The sequence below is a fragment of the Heteronotia binoei genome, chromosome 8 (assembly GCF_032191835.1).
Source record: "Heteronotia binoei isolate CCM8104 ecotype False Entrance Well chromosome 8, APGP_CSIRO_Hbin_v1, whole genome shotgun sequence".
Lineage (NCBI taxonomy): Eukaryota > Metazoa > Chordata > Lepidosauria > Squamata > Gekkonidae > Heteronotia > Heteronotia binoei.
The window spans coordinates 60,026,928-60,045,118 of NC_083230.1; the positions used below are offsets into that span (position 1 = coordinate 60,026,928).

The window sequence follows — 18,191 nt, forward strand, 5'->3', positions numbered from 1 at the left end:
TAACAGTGTAAATGTGCTCAAAATTACGCAACACACAGCCATTAATGTCTAAACTGCTGGCAACAAAAGTGAGTACACCCCTAAGTGATAATGTCCAAATAGGGCCCAAAGTGTCAATATTTTGTGTGGCCACCATTATTTTCCGGCACTGCCTTAACCCTCTTGGGCATAGAGTTCACCAGAGCTTCACAGGTTGCCAATGGAGTCCTCTTCCACTCCTCCATGACGATGTCACATAGCTGGTGGATGTTAGAGACCTTGCGCACCTCCACCTTCTGTTTCAGGATGCCCCACAGATGCTCAATAGGGTTTAGGACTGGAGACATGCTTGGCCAATCCATCACCTTTACCCTCAGCTTCTTTAGCAAGGCAGTTGTCGTTTTGGAGGTGTGTTTGGGGTTGTTATCATGTTGGCAGCGGTCCCCAACCACCGGGCCCCGGACCAGTACCGGTCCATGGTCCATCAGCAACCGGGCTGCCAGCCGAGCTGCCCCACCCCCACGGTGCCCCACAGCCTCCCCCCCCCCCCCCGTGCCGTCTCCTCCTCCTCCCACATCGCCTCCTCCTCCCTCTGTGTTTATTATGTTAAACCAGGGAAAGCACCTTCCTGGCTCTTTAAAAGCTCACCTCCCTCTCCCGTGGCAGCAGCTGATCCATGGGAGAAACCGGCAGCAGCGGTAAGCGACCGCTGAACAAGCCACGCTGCCCTTGCCTCCGGAGGCAAAGGCTGCGCCACTTGTTTAGCAGATCGCTCACTGCTGCTGCTGCAGTGGGCGGGGGGAGGTGAGCTTTTAAAGAGCCGAGAAGATGCTTCCCCGGCTTAACATACTAAACACGGAGGGTAGAGGAGGTGATGCAGGAGGAGGAGGTGACGGAGTGGGAGCGGCGTTGGCCAAATTCAGTTCTTTCACCCTGCGGTTCCCGCACCCTGCCGGTCCCTGGTGCCAAAAAGGTTGGGGACCACTGATGTTGGAATACTGCCCTGTGGCCCAGTCTCCGAAGGGAGGGGATCATGCTCTGCTTCAGTATGTCACAGTACATGTTGGCATTCATGGTTCTCTCAATTAACTGTAGCTCCCCAATGCCGACAGCACTCATGAGCCCCAGACTGTGACATTCCCACCACCATGCTTGACTGTAGGCAAGACACGCTTGTCTTTGTACTCCTCACCTGGTTGCCGCCACACACGCTTGACACCATCTGAACCAAATAACTTTATCATGGTCTCATCAGACCACAGGACATGGTTCCAGAAATCCATGTCCTTAGTTTGCTTGTCTTCAGCAAACCATTTGCGGGCTTTCTTGTGCATCATCTTTAGAAGAGGCTTCTTTCTGGGATGACAGCCCTGCAGACCAATTTGATGCAGCGTGTGGCGTATGGTCTGAGCACTGACAGGCTGATCCTCCACCCTTTCAACCACTGTAGCAATGCTGGCAGCGCTCATGCGCCTATTTCCCAAAGCCAACCTCTTTATATGATGCTGAGCACGTGCACTCAACTTCTTTGGTTGACCATGGAAAGGTATGTTCTGAGTGGAATCTGTCCTGTTAAACCGCTGTATGGTTTTGTCCACCATGCTGCAGCTCAGTTTCAGGGTCTTGGCAATCTTCTTATATCCTATGCCATCTTTATATAGAGCAGCCATTTGTTTTTTCAGATCCTCAGAGAGTTCATTGCCATGAGGTGCCATGTGGAACTTCCAGTGACCAGTATGAGGGAGTGAGAGCGATAACCTGCTCCCCCTTCACACCTGATACCTTGTACCACTAATGAGTCACATGACACCAGGAAGGGAAAGTGGCAACTTGGGCCCTATTTGGACATTATCACCTAGAGGTGTACTCACTTTTGTTACCAGCAGTTTAGACATTACTGTCTTTGTGTTGGGTAATTTTGAGGGGACAGCACATTTACACTGTTATACAAGCTGTAGACTCACTGCTTTACATTGTAGCCAAGTGTCATTTCTTCAGTGTTGTCACATGAAAAGATATACTTAAATATTTACAAAATATTTACAAAATATTTACAAAATATTTACAAAATGTACTCACTTCTGTGACATACTGTAAGTAGGAATGGAGATCCCTGAGTCCTTATGACCCAGTTTGAAGGTGGGGGGGGGGATATTGCAAAGAAAGGAATCAGCGTGTAGAAGTAGAATGCAAAATGTAATCAGCTTGTTAGAGGAGGGGGAGAATTGCTTAGAGACAGAAATTTAGCATCTATAGTGCGATAAGAATCCTTTGTCCCTGTTCAGCCCTGGCGGGATCCATTGTTCTGAATTTGTGAATGAACTCAAATTCAGCAATCGAACATTGTAATCTCTCTTTGATGTTTCTTTGTTTGACGACTGTTACTCTTAGGTCAGTAGTGGAATGTCCTGGAAGATTAAAATGAATCTCCCATTGGTTTTTGAGTGTTGTGATTTTTGATGTTGGATTTATGTCCATTTATTGTCTTGCTTAGGGACTGACCTCTTTGCCCAATGTAGAAAGTAGAAGGGCATTGTTTATCCTTGATGATTTATATAACATTGGAAGTTGAACAAGTGAATGATTCTGAGACAGCAAGACTGGTGTTGTTAGGTCTGGTGATTGGGTTGTCAGATTGCATATGGTGACAGAGTTGGCCCTGGTCCCATAGCCTGTGTCGGGAAGTGCATTATTGTGGGTAAGAGATTGTTTATGGTTAGGAGGCTGCCAGTGGGCAAGAAAATACCAATACTTGTGAAAGAGGGTTATCATTGTCCAGCATAGGTTGCAAGTCATTAATGATGTATAGAACTGGCTTAAGCTGAGAGCTCTATGTGACCATCAGTAGTGTTCTCTTGTTTCATTTGGGCCTAACTTGTAGCAGTTGATCTCTTGGTATATTTCTGGCTTTGTAGATCTGTTTCCTTACTTCATCAGGTGGGTATTGTAATTCTAGAAATATCTGTTGTAGATCCCACAGGTGAGAATACTTGTCAGAGGTGTTGGGTGCAGCACAGAGCTTGGTTGTAGACAATGGCTTGTTCGGTGTGTTTAGAATGGTGACTGGAGGCATGTAGATACGTTGACGATTGGTAACTTTTCAGTATAATATGGTTCTTATTCTTCCGTTATGTATTTCTTGCATGGATTCATGGCCAGGTTGATGTGGGGTGGAAGTTGCTGAAGGCCTGGTGAAATTTCTGGAGTTTTTCTTTTCCAACAAGTCCAGATGATACAAATGTCAGGGATCTCCATTCCTACCTGCATCTGATGATGGGAAATTTGACTCTTGTTGGTCTCTAATGTGATGCTAGACTTGAACATAGGTGAATTAAAACCTGGTTCCCTAGAAAACTTTTGTGCTGGCTGAAAGTGGCTGGTTTCTTTTTCTGTTAGTGTTTTTAATAACTCTATTTTAATTGTCATTTTTAGTAACCTTAAAACTGTTATTGCTGTTTTAATATGCTGCGCAATGCTTCTAGGGTCACTCTTTGTGCAGATAACATAGTATAAGTTTTAGAATGAATTCAGTTAGACTTCTTATTCACTTACAAAGATTAGTCACTTTGTTTCTTTCTTCTGTCTTTATTGATTGCATTAAATCACTTATCAACATAATATTAAATGGGTGTCAAGACATCAGTGTATTATTTTATAAATTGATAAATTTATAATTTATAAAATATCATTTCAGGTTATGCTCACTCTGAAATTGTGTGAGGAAAACCAAATTGCCATAGTGTACAGCATTCTGAGCTGTATATGTGTTTGATGTATTTTTATAATTTAGATGTTATAGAAGATATTATGCAGTAGGGTTGCCAAGTCCAATTCAAGAAATATCTGGGGACTTTGGGGGTGGAGCCAGGAGACATTGGGGCAGAGCCAGGAACAAGGGTGTGACAAGCATAATTGAACTCCAAGGGAGTTCTGGCCATCACATTTAAAGGGACAGCACACTTTTTAAAACGTCTTCCTTCTATAGGAAATAATGAAGGATAGGGGCACCTTCTTTTGGAGCTCATAGAATTGGACCCCCTGGTCCAATCATTTTGAAACTTGGGGGGTACTTTGGGGAGAGGCACTAGATACTATACTGGAAATTTGATGCCTCTACCTCAAAAAACAGCTCCCCCAGAGCCCCCAAACCCTCCAGATCAATTCCCCATTATACCCTATGAGAATCCATCTCCACATAGAGAATAATGAAGTGCTCAGCAGACGTTTCCCTCCCTCCCCCCCCGTTTCTAGCGACTCCGAAGCGAGGGATTGACCTCTCTACTCACGAGTTGCAGCCAACTTCCTCCAAGTAACACAGACACCCTATCCCAAGAGGAACCTTTCCAATCTAGCCAACCACTATGGTTATACTACCTGAGGACCTTCTCAGTTGTGCTACCAAAACTCTGGAACTTGTCTGTCCCCTTATTTATTGATTTATAACATTTTAATGCTTCCTCTCAGGAACTTGCTCAAAGCAGCTTACAAAATAGCAGTAATAAAAACAAAACATTAAAATCTAGTATTAAAAGCCTCGCAGCTCAGCATAAAATGTTGCTGTCTTCTGGTAGTGGGTGACATTTTTGTTTCATTTGGCATTCCTGCAGTGATCCCTCCTTTCTACCTTCTGTTTTAATTGTTGTTTTTATGTTATTTAATATGTATTTTAGATTTGTTTTAATTTCTTTAATGAATTCTTGTTTGTCTAGTAGTTTTTAATGTGTGTTTTTGTCAAGTATTTCTTTAATCTCCTATCAGCATTGGTGGCCCTGATGAGGGCAGAAAGACAGGGCATAATTTTGTAAATAATTCTGTAAATAAAAATGTATTTTTTTAAAAAAAACCTAACTCCAATAAACTGAGAGCACTGGAGTCCATAGCAGTTCTGCTGACCTCTGCTAGCCATAGGGTGGCATACCAACTAGCCATAGGGCCTGACATATACAGAAGCAGTTAGCCAACATATGCCTCTCTGATGTCACCATGCCCCCATCCACACATCAAAGGAGAGAACAGTTAACAGAATCCTTTGGTGTATGTAGGGCAGTGGTACTATCAGGATGGGCTCCTGACAATGGTCCTGTATGCTAATAGTGACTCTGTAACTGTTGGAATTACTGGCTATTCTCTGTCAAGTTTTCATTGCTTATGAATTATATTCTTGGCTGTATTTTTTCACTAACAAGTTCTTTATATATTCCTGTTGGCCCTGCATCTTTTAAACTTATTTCTAACTGACCTGGCTCAATTTTCGAACCCTATTAATGGTTATCCGCCCAAACTAGCAGACTGAGTGGTCCCCTTATTACTTTATGCCAGTGATACTGCCATCCTCTCTTGTACAAGAGTGGGCCTGCAAAGCTGAATGCCTTCTATGACTACTGTCACTCTAATTCACTCTCTATTAATTATGCCAAATCTAGTAGTAGTCTTTTCAAATTGCTGGCACCCACAGAGATGGTTTATTGGCAACTCAACAATTTATTTATTCAGTAAATTTCTATTCTATTCCACCCACTCCTTGTAGGGCTCAGGGCAGAGTACAACATATAATAAAACAATAAAATACAACAAAAACATTTTAACAATTGAGCAAACAATTTTTTTAAAATACTTGAGGATCACTTTTAACCACAGGTTAAGCTGAGTACCACATTGTAACAAGGCTATCAACTTGGTTAAATGTTCAGTTGCTCAAATCAAACAATTTTTCTTTGCATGGGGCAACCAATTAGTCCCAGCAGCAATTAAAGTGTTCAAAGCTAAAACACTAGCCCAAATTCTCTATGGTATCTTTATATGGATCTCTGCATTTATTAAGAAAGTGGAAGACACTCAAGCCTCAATCTTCAGACAGATTCTTGGTTTGCCAAATGTGTGTCCTACTTTGCTCTCTGCTCTGGAGTGGGTCAGTCTTTGGTGGAGACAAAAGCCTGGATTGGAACGTTTAAATTCTGGCTCAAAATTCATTTTAGCATGGATCCTAACAGCCTTCTTGATTGTCTGAAAAGTGATCCATATAGCTCATCCTGGTCAGCAGTTCTTATGTCCAAAGTCATCACAGGGCATTCATGTTGGCTAGATTAAATGCGTTCCCTTCCAAAGTCTTACAGGAGAGATATCATCGAGTACCTTTATGTGATAGACTCTATACCAGTGGAGCGAATATTCCCGACTCAATTCAGCATATATTGATTGTTTTATATATCATAATCTCTGTAAGGAACTATCTTGGAAGCTTTCTTTGTCCCCAGATCCATCTACTCTGCCACCCTGTCATTATTTACTGAATGACACTGAGTGGAAGGTTACTAAGGCTGTGGCAAAATTTTTGGCTGACATTCTTAAATGTAAATCTGATCTCGTATAAATGCACATATAATCTCTCTTTCTTTTTGATTTTATCTCCTATGTTTAACTTTTTACATTTTATGTACTCTTATTTGCAATTGTTATGCCATTAAAGGTTTGGAATTTGAATATTCTTGTTGTATTGTTTATGCAGTAGTATAATCTGATGTGTATCCTGAACAACTGATATAAGACTTGTAGTTAACCAACAGGTATGTTTCATATCTAATCCATTTGAGTAACTGTTAGAGAATGATTTAAAGAAAGGAGCCCTGAAAGAGGGAAGCGTGACCATGAGAGAATAGCCTGTTATCACTGTCTCTTAGGAAACAGAAGATGGAGACAAGAGAGGATGTGTAACTTTGATTTACCCAAAATGTTATAGACCTGAGAACTCTTTTAAATATATTTTGGTGCTGGATTTGCATGCCCAGAATTCTGGGGCCATTATGTCAGCAGTCTATAAATAAGTTAAGTTTCATTTTGCTTCTGGCAAGGAAAGGCTTCCTTGCTTTGCTGTTTATCTCAATAAACACTTTTTCAGCATTCAACTGAGAAGTCCACTTGAATGATACTCAGAGCAAAACCTTACTAGTGCCATATAGGAGAACAAGGCTCAGAAGAGCCACAGGAGGTGGCATGTCAAAGAGCCTCAAGTGGCTTCTAAGCCACTGAGTTAATATCACTTAACTACCTACATTGTGATGGAAACCAACATTATTATATTTTATTGAGTAATTACTTCAGCTATGCTTGTTGATATATTGCAATTTGAATAGTTTGCCACAAAGATCCATAAGTATTGTGGGTAACACTATACTGGACTAGATGTGCCATTGATCTAATCCAAGAGGGCTCCTTTTATATGCTTTTCTGGTGAGAAGTGGAAGCAAGAAAGAGTAGTTTCATTAAGATAGCTGTGCTCATATGAAGTTCCACTCACATTAGTTCCATGAAGATAAGTTCTGCTCACAGTACTTTGGATATAAACAAAGAGGTTAAATTATGAGATAGGAAAAAGAAAAATGGAGCTGACATTAACTTTAATTCAAATATTGGTTGGTCTCTGCATGATATGCATCTACAAATCCTTTACAATGCAGTCCTAAACAGAGTTATACCTACTGAAGTCAAACACTTTACTGGGAGTAAACTGCATTGATGAGACCTGCATAATATCTTGAAAATATCTGTTTCAGATGGTTTTCTTAGTCTCCAGTATACTTTTTTCAAAGAAAGATGCCTATTCTCCTGTTTTTCAGCATCATAAAACTCTATTGTTTTATGCTGCTGACTGCAATTTAGTGCATTCAATAAAATATGGGTACTTAAATTTAAAAATGAATATTTCCACTCAAAGACGTATGGGCTCTGAGACCTGTTTTTAGCTAAATATTTGTATCTATAGTGCCCCACTTATATTGCACTTGCATGATTGATTTCAGAAATGCTGCCGTTTTGTATTTCTTTGGCTGGAGGTAGTATGGGCTGTTGCTACATAGGCCAAGAAGATCATGTGAAAGTGGCAGAATTGGTATTCACTCACATGTTTTATAAATAAATAAATCAAATTAAACATAAACCTTTATAAGAAGTGGAGCTTGTGCTATGAGCACATTTTTGTTGGTCACTGTGAGCTGCTAACCCCTATAAGCAGCAGCTTATATGTATATGATCTATATAGAGGACAAAGCTGAGAGGGGAAAATGTTCAAATGCAAGCTGACAGTTGAAGGTGACATTTAAGTATCTTTCCATTGAGGACTGCATGGGGTATCCTTCCATTCAGTCCTGTTCAAAATAGTCTTAGTATTGTGGGGAACACTATACTGGACTAGATCTAGGCTTCCCAACCCTCCCGCTCTGGCGGGAGTCCCCTGGGTTTGCAGCCTCATCTCCCGGTCTTCAAGAAGTGAGAAGCGGGGGGTGGGGGTGGAGGGGGGGGAGAACATACCTGTAGGCTTCATTATAGAGCTCCTGAGCCGTTTGTAAAATGTCTGCCGCTTTAAGGCTGGGCAGGGAGCAGGAAGGGCTTGGGAGAACAGCCCCGCCCTTTCTTTTGCTTTCACTTTCACAGCAAGAGTTCTCCGGAAGAAGATCTGGTAAGTGTGTGTGTGTGTGTGTGTGAGGGAGGGGGCAGGGGATTCCCTGGTTTGGAGGCCCTCCCCCCTTTTAGAAAGCGTGGGGGGGGGTGGAGGGAAATGTCTACTGGGCATTCTATTATTCCCTATGGAGAACGATTCCCATAGGGAATAATAGGGAATTCATCCGTTGGTATTGGGGGCTCTGGGGGGGCTATTTTTTGAGGTAGAGGCACCAAATTTTTAGTATAACATCTAGTGCCTCTCCCCAAAATACCCCCCAAGTTTCAAAACGATTGGACCAGAGGGTCCAATTCTATGAGCCCCAAAAGATGGTGCCCCTATACTTCATTATTTCCTATGGAAGAAAGGAATTTTAAAAGGTGTGCTGTCCCTTTAAATGTGATGGCCAGAACTCCCTTGGAGTTCAATTATGCTTGTCACATCCTTGTTCTTGGCTCCACCCCCAATGTCTCCTGGCTCCACCCCCAAAGTCTCCTGGCTCCACCCCCAAAGTCCCCAGATTTTTCTTTAATTGGACTTGGCAACCCTAACTAGATCTGATCCAGGTGAATCTGATCCAGGAGAGTGAGTACTGAATCAGTAGTCAAAAAAGATGAGCAGAAAACAAATTTCAGTACAAAACACATCTTTATTTAACAAGCATTTGTTTTCCAGATGCAATAGCCCTCAAAATGTCTTGGCTGTGATCTTGCACTTGACTGCTTCTTGCTGCCTCATCCTTAGAATAAAGTTGTGGTTATTCAGCAATGAAGAAGGGAATGAACTCAGAAGAGGGATTACAGTCCTCCGTTTCTATATTTTATTGATTTAATGTAACCTTGTATGCTACTTTTGATTTTGAAAGGCAAGATTCCAGTTTAATAAATAGATTGTTGAAAGGTTAGTGCAGCTTAATTGTGTTGTGAAAAATACAGATTTGTTTTAATGTGTGTGAGGATGCAACACCAAGCACTTTTAACTAGAGTAATTTCCATCAAAGCCCTCAAATTGAACCAAACCTAGGCTGTTGCTGCTTATCATAGACTATCTTGATTATGCACATATAAGCAGGGACCAGAAAAAAACTTGCTAGGAGGTGGTATCCCATCCCGCTGCCATCGCTTTCTTCTCTCCTCCCTTCTCTAACAATCTTTCCTCACCCCTTTTTCTCCTCCCACCCCTTCTCTAGCAGCTTTCCCCTTCTCTTTCTCCTGTCACCCTCCTCATGTTCAGCACCCCGCCAGCTGACCCCCTCCCTCCATTGACTATGCCACAGCTTGGGCTTGGCCAAGGCTGTGCTGGGTCTGATTCTCTGGCCTGCTTTGGTCTCCTCTAGTGCCACTGGGGCTGATTTTTTCTTGGGGTTGACCTTGCTCTGGGAGCCACAGTGGGAAGGTTTTTGGGAGCCACTGCACTGGCAATAGGACCTCTGTGAGCCATCATGCTGGTAGTGACCTCTTTATCATGAACTGTGGTGAGACCTCTGGGACCTACACTGGCAGCAACCTTGTTGTCAGGAGCTGCACAGAATGTGATGAAGATGAAGGAGGCTGCCTGGTGGCCAGCAGCATTTGGCAATTTTTCTGCACTTGCAGTAATAATGTTATAATGGGAGGGGGGAATTATGACCTCCGTGGCACAGAGTAGTAAAGCTGCAGTACTGCAGACCAAAGCTGTGCTTGCGAAAGCTGGGTTCAGGTAGCTGGAAGGTTGACTCAGCCTGCCATCCTTCTGAGGTTGGTAAAACGAGTACCCAGCTTGCTGGGGGGGGGGAAGTGTAGATGACTGAGGAAGGCAATGGCAAACCACCCCATAAAAGTCTGCTGTGAAAATGTCATGAAAGCAACGTCACCCCAGAGTTGGAAATGACTGGTGCTTGCACAGGGAACTACCTTTACCTTTTTAAAAAATGTATTTGTTGTTGGATTTTTCTGCAAACCTGGGGTTCCCCCAAGTATGCAGAACTATCTGTTTTCTATCAGTGTGGCCCTGATTTGCAGATTTAAGTATCTGCAGATTAAATAGCTGAGATTATTTTAGTTGCTTTTGTGTACATGATACTATACACTCCCAGAACAGTAAAATCTAGGGTTGTTGGTATAATGAAGCCCCTTCCCTGAAACAATCCATAACAGAGAAATGAGATGCTGATCCCTACTTGTTTTCAAATAAAATGGAGTACCTCACAAATGAAATTTTAATAAAGTTCATTGTAGCCCTGACCTGGATAGCCCAGGCAAGCCCAGTCTCATCAGATTTTGGAAATTAAGCAGAGTTGACTCTGGCGAGTACTTGGATGGGAGACCTCCTAGAAATAACAGCAGTTAGGAGAACAGGGGCAGACATTTTTCAGCCACCTCTCTGAATATCCTCTAGGCCCCCAGTAGGGGTCAGTCACCAGAGGTTGCCATGACTTCCAGGTGCAGACACATGCATAAATACCAGAGTTTCCTGAGTCCCACAGTGTTGTGAGGAAAAATTTTACCTTCTGAGTGAAAAAGCTAGTAGTGAGTCTACATATAACTATTGCATAAATTAGTTTTCTGGAAGAGTATTTCTATAACCCTGTAAAAAATCTCAGAATGAATTCTTTTAAACTGTATATTAAGAATAATTGAAACATTATAAGAGAAAACAGTATCAAGTCAGATGTCATTACAGAAAATTTTGTCCTCTATGGGGGTAGACCAGGCCTCTGTAGAACAGGTCTACTCACCCCTTTCCACTGTATTGGTAGAACTGGCCTCCAGAGAGCAGGTCTATCTGTCTCAATCCAGGAAGACCTGGCCTCAGACTGTCACCCTGTGCTGAGTCTTAGAAAACATACCAGCATTGGGGGAGGGGGGGAACTCTTGCAGTGTACTTCGGATTTTTTTTTTAGTGAAATATTGACAAATTTACAGGTCAAGTATAACAGGTCGAACAATCACTGTCAGAACCTTGACTAATCCTAACAAACAAGTTGCTTAAATGTTATCAATCTGTTCAAACTACTTATTTATTCAGATATTTATATCTCACTTTTACTGTGATTGAAGGCAGTTTACAAAAAAATTCTGATTTTTTTCCTGCATTTTAGCCTATGGGGACCATTATAGGCTATAATGGAGACTAGATCTGGGGGTATCTGGGGCTCTGGGGGGCTGCTTTCTGAGGTAGAAGCATTAAATTTGCAGCAAAGCTGCTGGTACTTCTCCTCAGCCCCCCCACAAAGTTTCAAAAAGATTGAACCAAGAGGATTGTTTTATGGGCCCCCATCCTTCATTTTTTCCCAATGGCGGAAAAATGCTTGTGAGCTACACACTTAAATCCCTGAGCAGCCAGCTAAAATTTTGTGCACTAGTGCCCCTAGCACAGCTTAGGGGGAACACTGACATACACATATAAAAATACAAAAAATCTACCAAAGTATATACCCACTGCAACACACATATTAACAGGATGGGTTTCCTGTTCATTTGTCCTGCAGTCTCAGCAGCTAGTACTATAGGACAGTTGCAGATCAGTATTCACTATTGGTGAGGGTTTATGTTTACCGAATGAGACACTGCCAACTTTGATATCTTGGTTATTCTAAATGCACTGATGCTTTTATTTTTACCTTTTTATTCCAATTTTGCATAGTTTTAATAATAACGTGGAAGACTTGTGCAATAATTTCTTTTTTATTAATTAAATATTACTGATTTCAGAGCATGTTTTAAATAAAATGCCTTTTCAGATAATTTGGGTTGTCTTTTATCAAGCTGCTATATCAATTTTTAGAACTATCTTTAAGTAACTTTAAAATATTACATACATAGGTGTCGAAGTTGGCTGGAATCATGGTGAGCCATGGTGTGAAGAAAGGAGATACTGTTGTCATCTACATGCCCATGATTCCACAGACAATGTACACTATGTTAGCATGTGCAAGAATTGGAGCTATACATAGCCTCATTTTTGGTGGGTTTGCTTCAAAAGAGCTCTCTACTCGCATTGATCATGCAAAGGTAAGAAGCATTTTTGTTCAGGTTTTTAAAGGGACAAATTTTACTCTGGAGACCTATAAATAGCATCTTGCCCCCTATCACTTAGGAAGGGAATTTTATGTATATAGATATTTCTTTCACACTGTTGATATGCATCAGATAGGTACTACATTCTCTAAAACACTTACATTGGACATTTTTGTGGGTTAGTAGCATATGCCAGAAAGTATGTGTTTAATTGCTTATCTGAGGGATTTATCACTCTCTGAACTAACGTTTTCTATTATGTTGGTTGTCATGTAATTTGGGCAGTCGTACAGAGAGGAAAACATAATCACAAAAGTTACACTTGACTAACCTTAAAAAATAACTAGGATAATCCCTAGCTAAAGGATGCTTGTGGTACTGCATATGCTGCTCTGAAACAGCTTGTTCATGTGCAAGCTGCCCTAGGTTGGAGCTAGGTGAGACATAGGTGCATTTTTGTGAGCTTCTTGGATATTTGCAGGGCCTTTTTTGTAGCAGGAACTCCTTTGCATATTAGGCCACACATCCCTGATGTAGCCAATCCTCCTGAAGCTTACAGTAGGTCCTCTACTAAGAGCCCTGTAAATTCTTGGAGGATTGGCTACATCAGACGTAGCACAAAGAAGAGTGTGGCTAAATATCTAAAGGAAGTAGGGATGTGCAGTTTTTTAAAATCAGTATTTTGCAGTTCAGGTCTACTGGAACTGATTTTTTGGGGGGGTATTTCCAAAAAATCTCAATTTCTAATACAGGTATGGTATTTGGATCCAGGATATGGATCCAGGAACTTTATGTAGTGGGGAGGTCTCTCTCCACCAGTGCAGACCTGGGTAGGTTAAACTGGGCTTCAGGAGAAGCTGGCCTCAAGATCTCCTGTGCCACAGCTAGCAGAATGTTCCCTGCAGTGCAGCAGCTTCTGGTGCTAGCTTCTCCTGCAGCCCAGTTTAAACCAGGCTGCATGAGAAGCCAGCCCCAAGCCAAACTGATGGGAACAGTCTGCTCCCCCAGCACAACTGATACTTGGGTTGTTTTCTGCACTCCCTTTAAACTTTAAAGGAATGGCAGTAGAAGCCTGACAAATAGATAAGTAGGAGCAACCTTCTGCCTTTCTGTTTTTTTTCAGATCTACCATAATTTCTGCGTATACCTGGATTTTCTTGTGATTTCCCCATCCCCTCAGTTTTTTCCTGAGAAAACCTAGATACATTTGGGAAGCCGAAGTACACTGGGTATATTTTTGGCTTGGATAAATTTGAATGTGCACCCCTACAATGGAGGAAGTTCCACACACAGAAACTGTGAAGAACTTGTATTTGCTACAAACAGCACTGGGGGGAGCGGAGTTTTCATAAGAAAATAAATGTATGATGAATGGAAGGATGATTGAGTGGAGTGGAAAGGAAGAAAAAGATAGAAAAGAGGAGAAAAGTTATAAAGTAACAGAATGTTTAGAAGGTTAAATTTTGAAACAACAGACAGGGCCTGTGATGAGAAGCCTATCAAAGTGTAACATGATTAAAGTGTGAAGAAAAATAATGAGCAGAAGTGTTGAGAGCAGAGATAACAGGTTTAAGCTGAGAGACAGGAATAATGATAGAGCTGAATATTGTCTACATAACATTTAGAAATGGTAAGCCAACAGAAGAAACCAGATTTCTGAAAAGAATATGTAGAGTGAAGGGTACCAAAAACTCAGCCTTGAAGGACCTCAACTGAAGAAGAGAGCAGTACCAGCAAATCATAAAGGGGAAAGCTAAGAAACAGAGTATCCAATCATATCTAAATATAATAAAAGACTGAGAAGAATAAGAATAGAAAAGAATCTTTATGTACAGATTATTTGTCAGAAATTTTAAAGAAAGCATTTTTAGTAAAATCTTGAGGTAAAAAAGACAGTCTGAAAGGAATGCCAGTTTGCTGTCATTGTACATGCTATCAACATCATGCTACTCTTTATTACTAATATGTCTACTTTTTTATTAATATCTCAGTATGTTATCACCATAAAAAGTATGAATTCAGACATCACAGTGGACAGACATTTTTGTTCTAATTCTCCCTTTACCAGCATTCAGGGATCATAGAGTTAACTTGAAAAGCTCTGTTAGAAGTAACTGCTTCTCAGTGCAGGTATGATTTTACTAACACCATATCATGCTGATTGCTGAGGTTTTAGAATTTTAACTTTGTAATTTTGTTTTAGATATATTTTAATTGTGAAGGCCAATGGCCATGAACAATACATTCATTGATGATGACTAACACCATACCTTTAAGTGTAAACAGGACTGAAAGGAAATTAACAGTTTTTTAGATATCTTGGGAACATCTCCTTGGTATTAGTTACTAGGTAAAATTAAACTGGATTGTGTCAGATTCTTCACTATAGTCTCTTCCTGCCTCTGTGCATATTGAAAATTCTTCATTCATGAAGCTGTTTAAAAAGGTGAGCATACCTTGAATCTTATCTAATTAAAGTAATTATTTTCCCATCCTGCTAACAGAACAGTACATGCATTGTATCAGTTTATTGTAGTTTATCTTGAACAGTTCTGGGCATTCTGTATAAACCTGCCACTGATGATTGTTAATCTTGTCAGGTACTGAAAGTCTAAAAGTGAACAGTGATTAAAGACATAGAATTGAATCATGGGTTTTCCCTTCTATTGAAGCAGAGAAATAACGAGGTCCGCACATTGCTGGTATGAAACGAATTTACTTTGGCACCAAAGCATAACTTAGCTGGGCATAAGCCTCCAACTGACTAAGTTAAAGTTGTTTCCATACCAACGGTTTTTATTCACACCCCAAAACAAGCAGGCAAGCCCCCAGGCTTATCTACTCAACATGCCCCACCTTCCTGTCATTTCTGGTATTTTTCCACTCCTCTGTCCCCCTGCTTATCAGCTTTAACTAGAAGCTTCTCAGAGAGGCCTGTCTGTTATCTACTTTTACAACCATCAATCCACTCCCATTGAAGGCTTTCTGCTTCTAACACATAGCATTAGACACCCTTTTTGCTGTTAAAGGCAAAAGTGTATTTTCATTTATTATTATAGGGGTATTCGTTAATTATTCAGGGGATGCCCCTTCATTATCTGTTGCCTTAATGTGTTTAGTTTTTGTATGCCTCTAGTTGAGAAATGCATCTCCTGATGCAGTTTTATTTTAATATGTTCTAGTCTAAATTATCCTTCTAGTTTTCAGTTTGATGGCACAATGTAACATTGACTGTAATGTTCATGAAAGTAGAATTACTATGAATTATGATAGTAATAACTTCTCCCCATAAACTTTTCAAGCATTAGTTGATAGTACTGAATATTTTGATTTAAAGAGCCTTGAAACTAACAGGTGGTCACTCTTCAGGGCACTTTATGGGGAAAAAACCCAAACACATTAGTGCTTCCAGTATAACAAAAGGGTACACTTCTTTGTTTCTGTGCTAAAAGTTCTCGTAGCTAATGGAAAATATGGTTGTTTTGTATGATTAATGTGATTTATACTCATGCTAGATGCTTGGAAATGCTAAATTTCTGTTTCATAAAATGATACAAGTGGTGGCTAGTTTAAATACATATAGTATTTAATTGCATTGTTTCCTTGAACTATTATTTTAAAATAGTACGAAATTTGAGTCCAGTAGCACCTTTAAGACCAGCCAAGTTTTATTCTGGGTATAAGCTCTTGTGTGCATGCACACTTCTTCAGATTCTTCATGTATCTGAAGAAGCATATGCACACAAAAGCTTATACCTTGAATAAAACGTGGTAGGTCTTAAAGGTGCTAGGGGACTCAAACTTTAAAAGTGCTACGGGACTCAAACTTTGTCAAGCATACAGTTTTCAAGAACGAGTCAAGTGGATACAAAACTACGTTTATTGATAGACTGATATGCTCTCCTGGTACAGGAGATCAAAATACGTTGATACAATTCTTTTAAGGCATACTTCAAAGGATTCCCAAAGGAGGGGGCGAGGGATGCTCTCTAACACATAAACTATCATAAATGTCTACATTATCACAATGTTATCAGTGTCTTGTCCTTGCTTTCCCCAGATGTCTCACACTTTCTTCTTTCTCTTGCTAGTTTCATTTCTCACTACTCTACTTCAAAAGCAATAAGCTGGAAGGGGAAAGAATAACAGAGCCAAAATACCTCAGCCCTCCATGATGGTTCACAGACCAGCTTTATGGAGGACCCTAAAACAATTAATTACCATTGGAATTTTACCATGCTTGACAGTTGCTTCAGACCAACATGGTTACCCTGAACCCTTGCCGTGCCGCTACCCCCCCCCCCCATCTGTGACATTCAGTCACCCACATCCTTGCTGTCTTGCCACCCACTCTCAACCTTAGCATTAATTCACCTCACCTTGCTGTCTTCCCATCCACCCCACAGCTGAAACAGATGCTGGCTTCCCAACCCCTGCATGTGTTTGTGTGTGTATCCCTGTGTCTGTAGTCACTCAAAGCCCCAAAAGAGACCTAGAATGGAGATAAGGAAGAATAATTACGAGGGGGGGGGCATGACGACAGCCAAACAGACGCTGAAGCTCAGCATTCCCTTTTGCAGTGAATTTTTGCCTCCTTTTCCTATCATATTCAGCCTTGCATCATTTAGCATCAGTATGAACTTGTGGCATGATCTGAGGTTTTTGAGCGGTTTGGTTGTGTGATGGTATACCATAGAGTATGCATCTCAAGGTGGCTGTTTTCTATAGGAGAATGATCTGACTTCAGCTTTCCATACCCTCACCCCCCTGCAGTCTCTACTTAGGAAAACGACAATCCTTCACAGTGGAGACCAAAGCAGGAGGGAAGTGGTCTCAGCAGGTAATAATGACGCAGAGTCCACCCTGCAAAGCAACCATTTTTTCCATGGGAGCTGATATCTGCCATCTGGAGAACTGTTGTAATTCTGAGTGATCTCCAGTCTCACCTGGAGATTGGCAACAATGATTCCTTAGGAGGAAATGGCTGATTTGGAGGGTGGCATTGTACCTGTCTAAGGCCCCACCTCTCCTCAAACCCCACCCTCTCCAGTAGGCTTCCCAACCCCCCCGCCCTGGCGGGGGACCCCTGAATTAGCAGCCTCCTCCCCCGCTCTCCAAAAATCTGGAAACGTGAGGGGGGAATGCAGGCTCTCCGGGCAGGCTTCACTTTGCTGTTGGAGCTTGGGGGTGGAGGATACTATCTGGCTAGGCTTGCCAAACCCCCGCTGGGACCGGGGGTTCTCCTGCTCTGATGACCCCTCCCCCACTTTTAAAAGTATTGGCAGTGGGAGACAAAATTATGCCTGTCTTCCCCCTGCATTATCTCCCTGACCCCGGAGAAAGAGCCTGCCAAATAATAGGGAGCAGGGGGAGAGAAAAGAATGTGTGTGTTTGTTAGGGGGCGGGGAGAGGTGATTTCACTCATCTCATGGGGCGTTCACTTATTCTGAGCCCAGGTTGCATGTTATGCTTGGAGTCACCGGGGGATAGCTTTTCACTGCCTGGCGCTGCCGCTCTAAAGGTAGGAGGGCCTCCTGGAGCGGGGCGGGGGAAGTGGTAAGTTAACTGCACACTGCCTAGCCCTTGTAGGATTGCCGTCCCCCCCCCCCCCCCCCGTGCTTTTTGGCTCCTCTCTTTCCCTTCCCAATCCCGGCGTTTACACAGAGAACCTGCTGGGATCAATTTGCAGCCACTTTGCATTCCACAGGCTTCCGTCATCCCACTTCTTCATAATCTTCTTCTTTTTGCACATTTACTTGGAAGCAAATCCCAGTGTTTCG

At 41.7% G+C, this 18,191-nt stretch overlaps 1 protein-coding gene across 3 annotated transcripts in view; it reads left to right on the top strand.

The window, feature by feature from the left end:
- Nucleotides 1-18,191, top strand: part of ACSS3 (acyl-CoA synthetase short chain family member 3) — a 102,606-nt gene that overhangs the window by 6,873 nt on the left and 77,542 nt on the right. For 2 of the 3 annotated variants that reach the window (XM_060245137.1, XM_060245138.1), the window contains exon 3: nucleotides 12,217-12,405. The exons of the other annotated variant lie outside the window; for it this stretch is intronic. In XM_060245137.1, coding sequence (XP_060101120.1) covers nucleotides 12,217-12,405 — 189 coding nt within the window. The remainder of the gene's footprint in view (nucleotides 1-12,216; nucleotides 12,406-18,191) is intronic. 3 annotated transcript variants of the gene reach the window in all.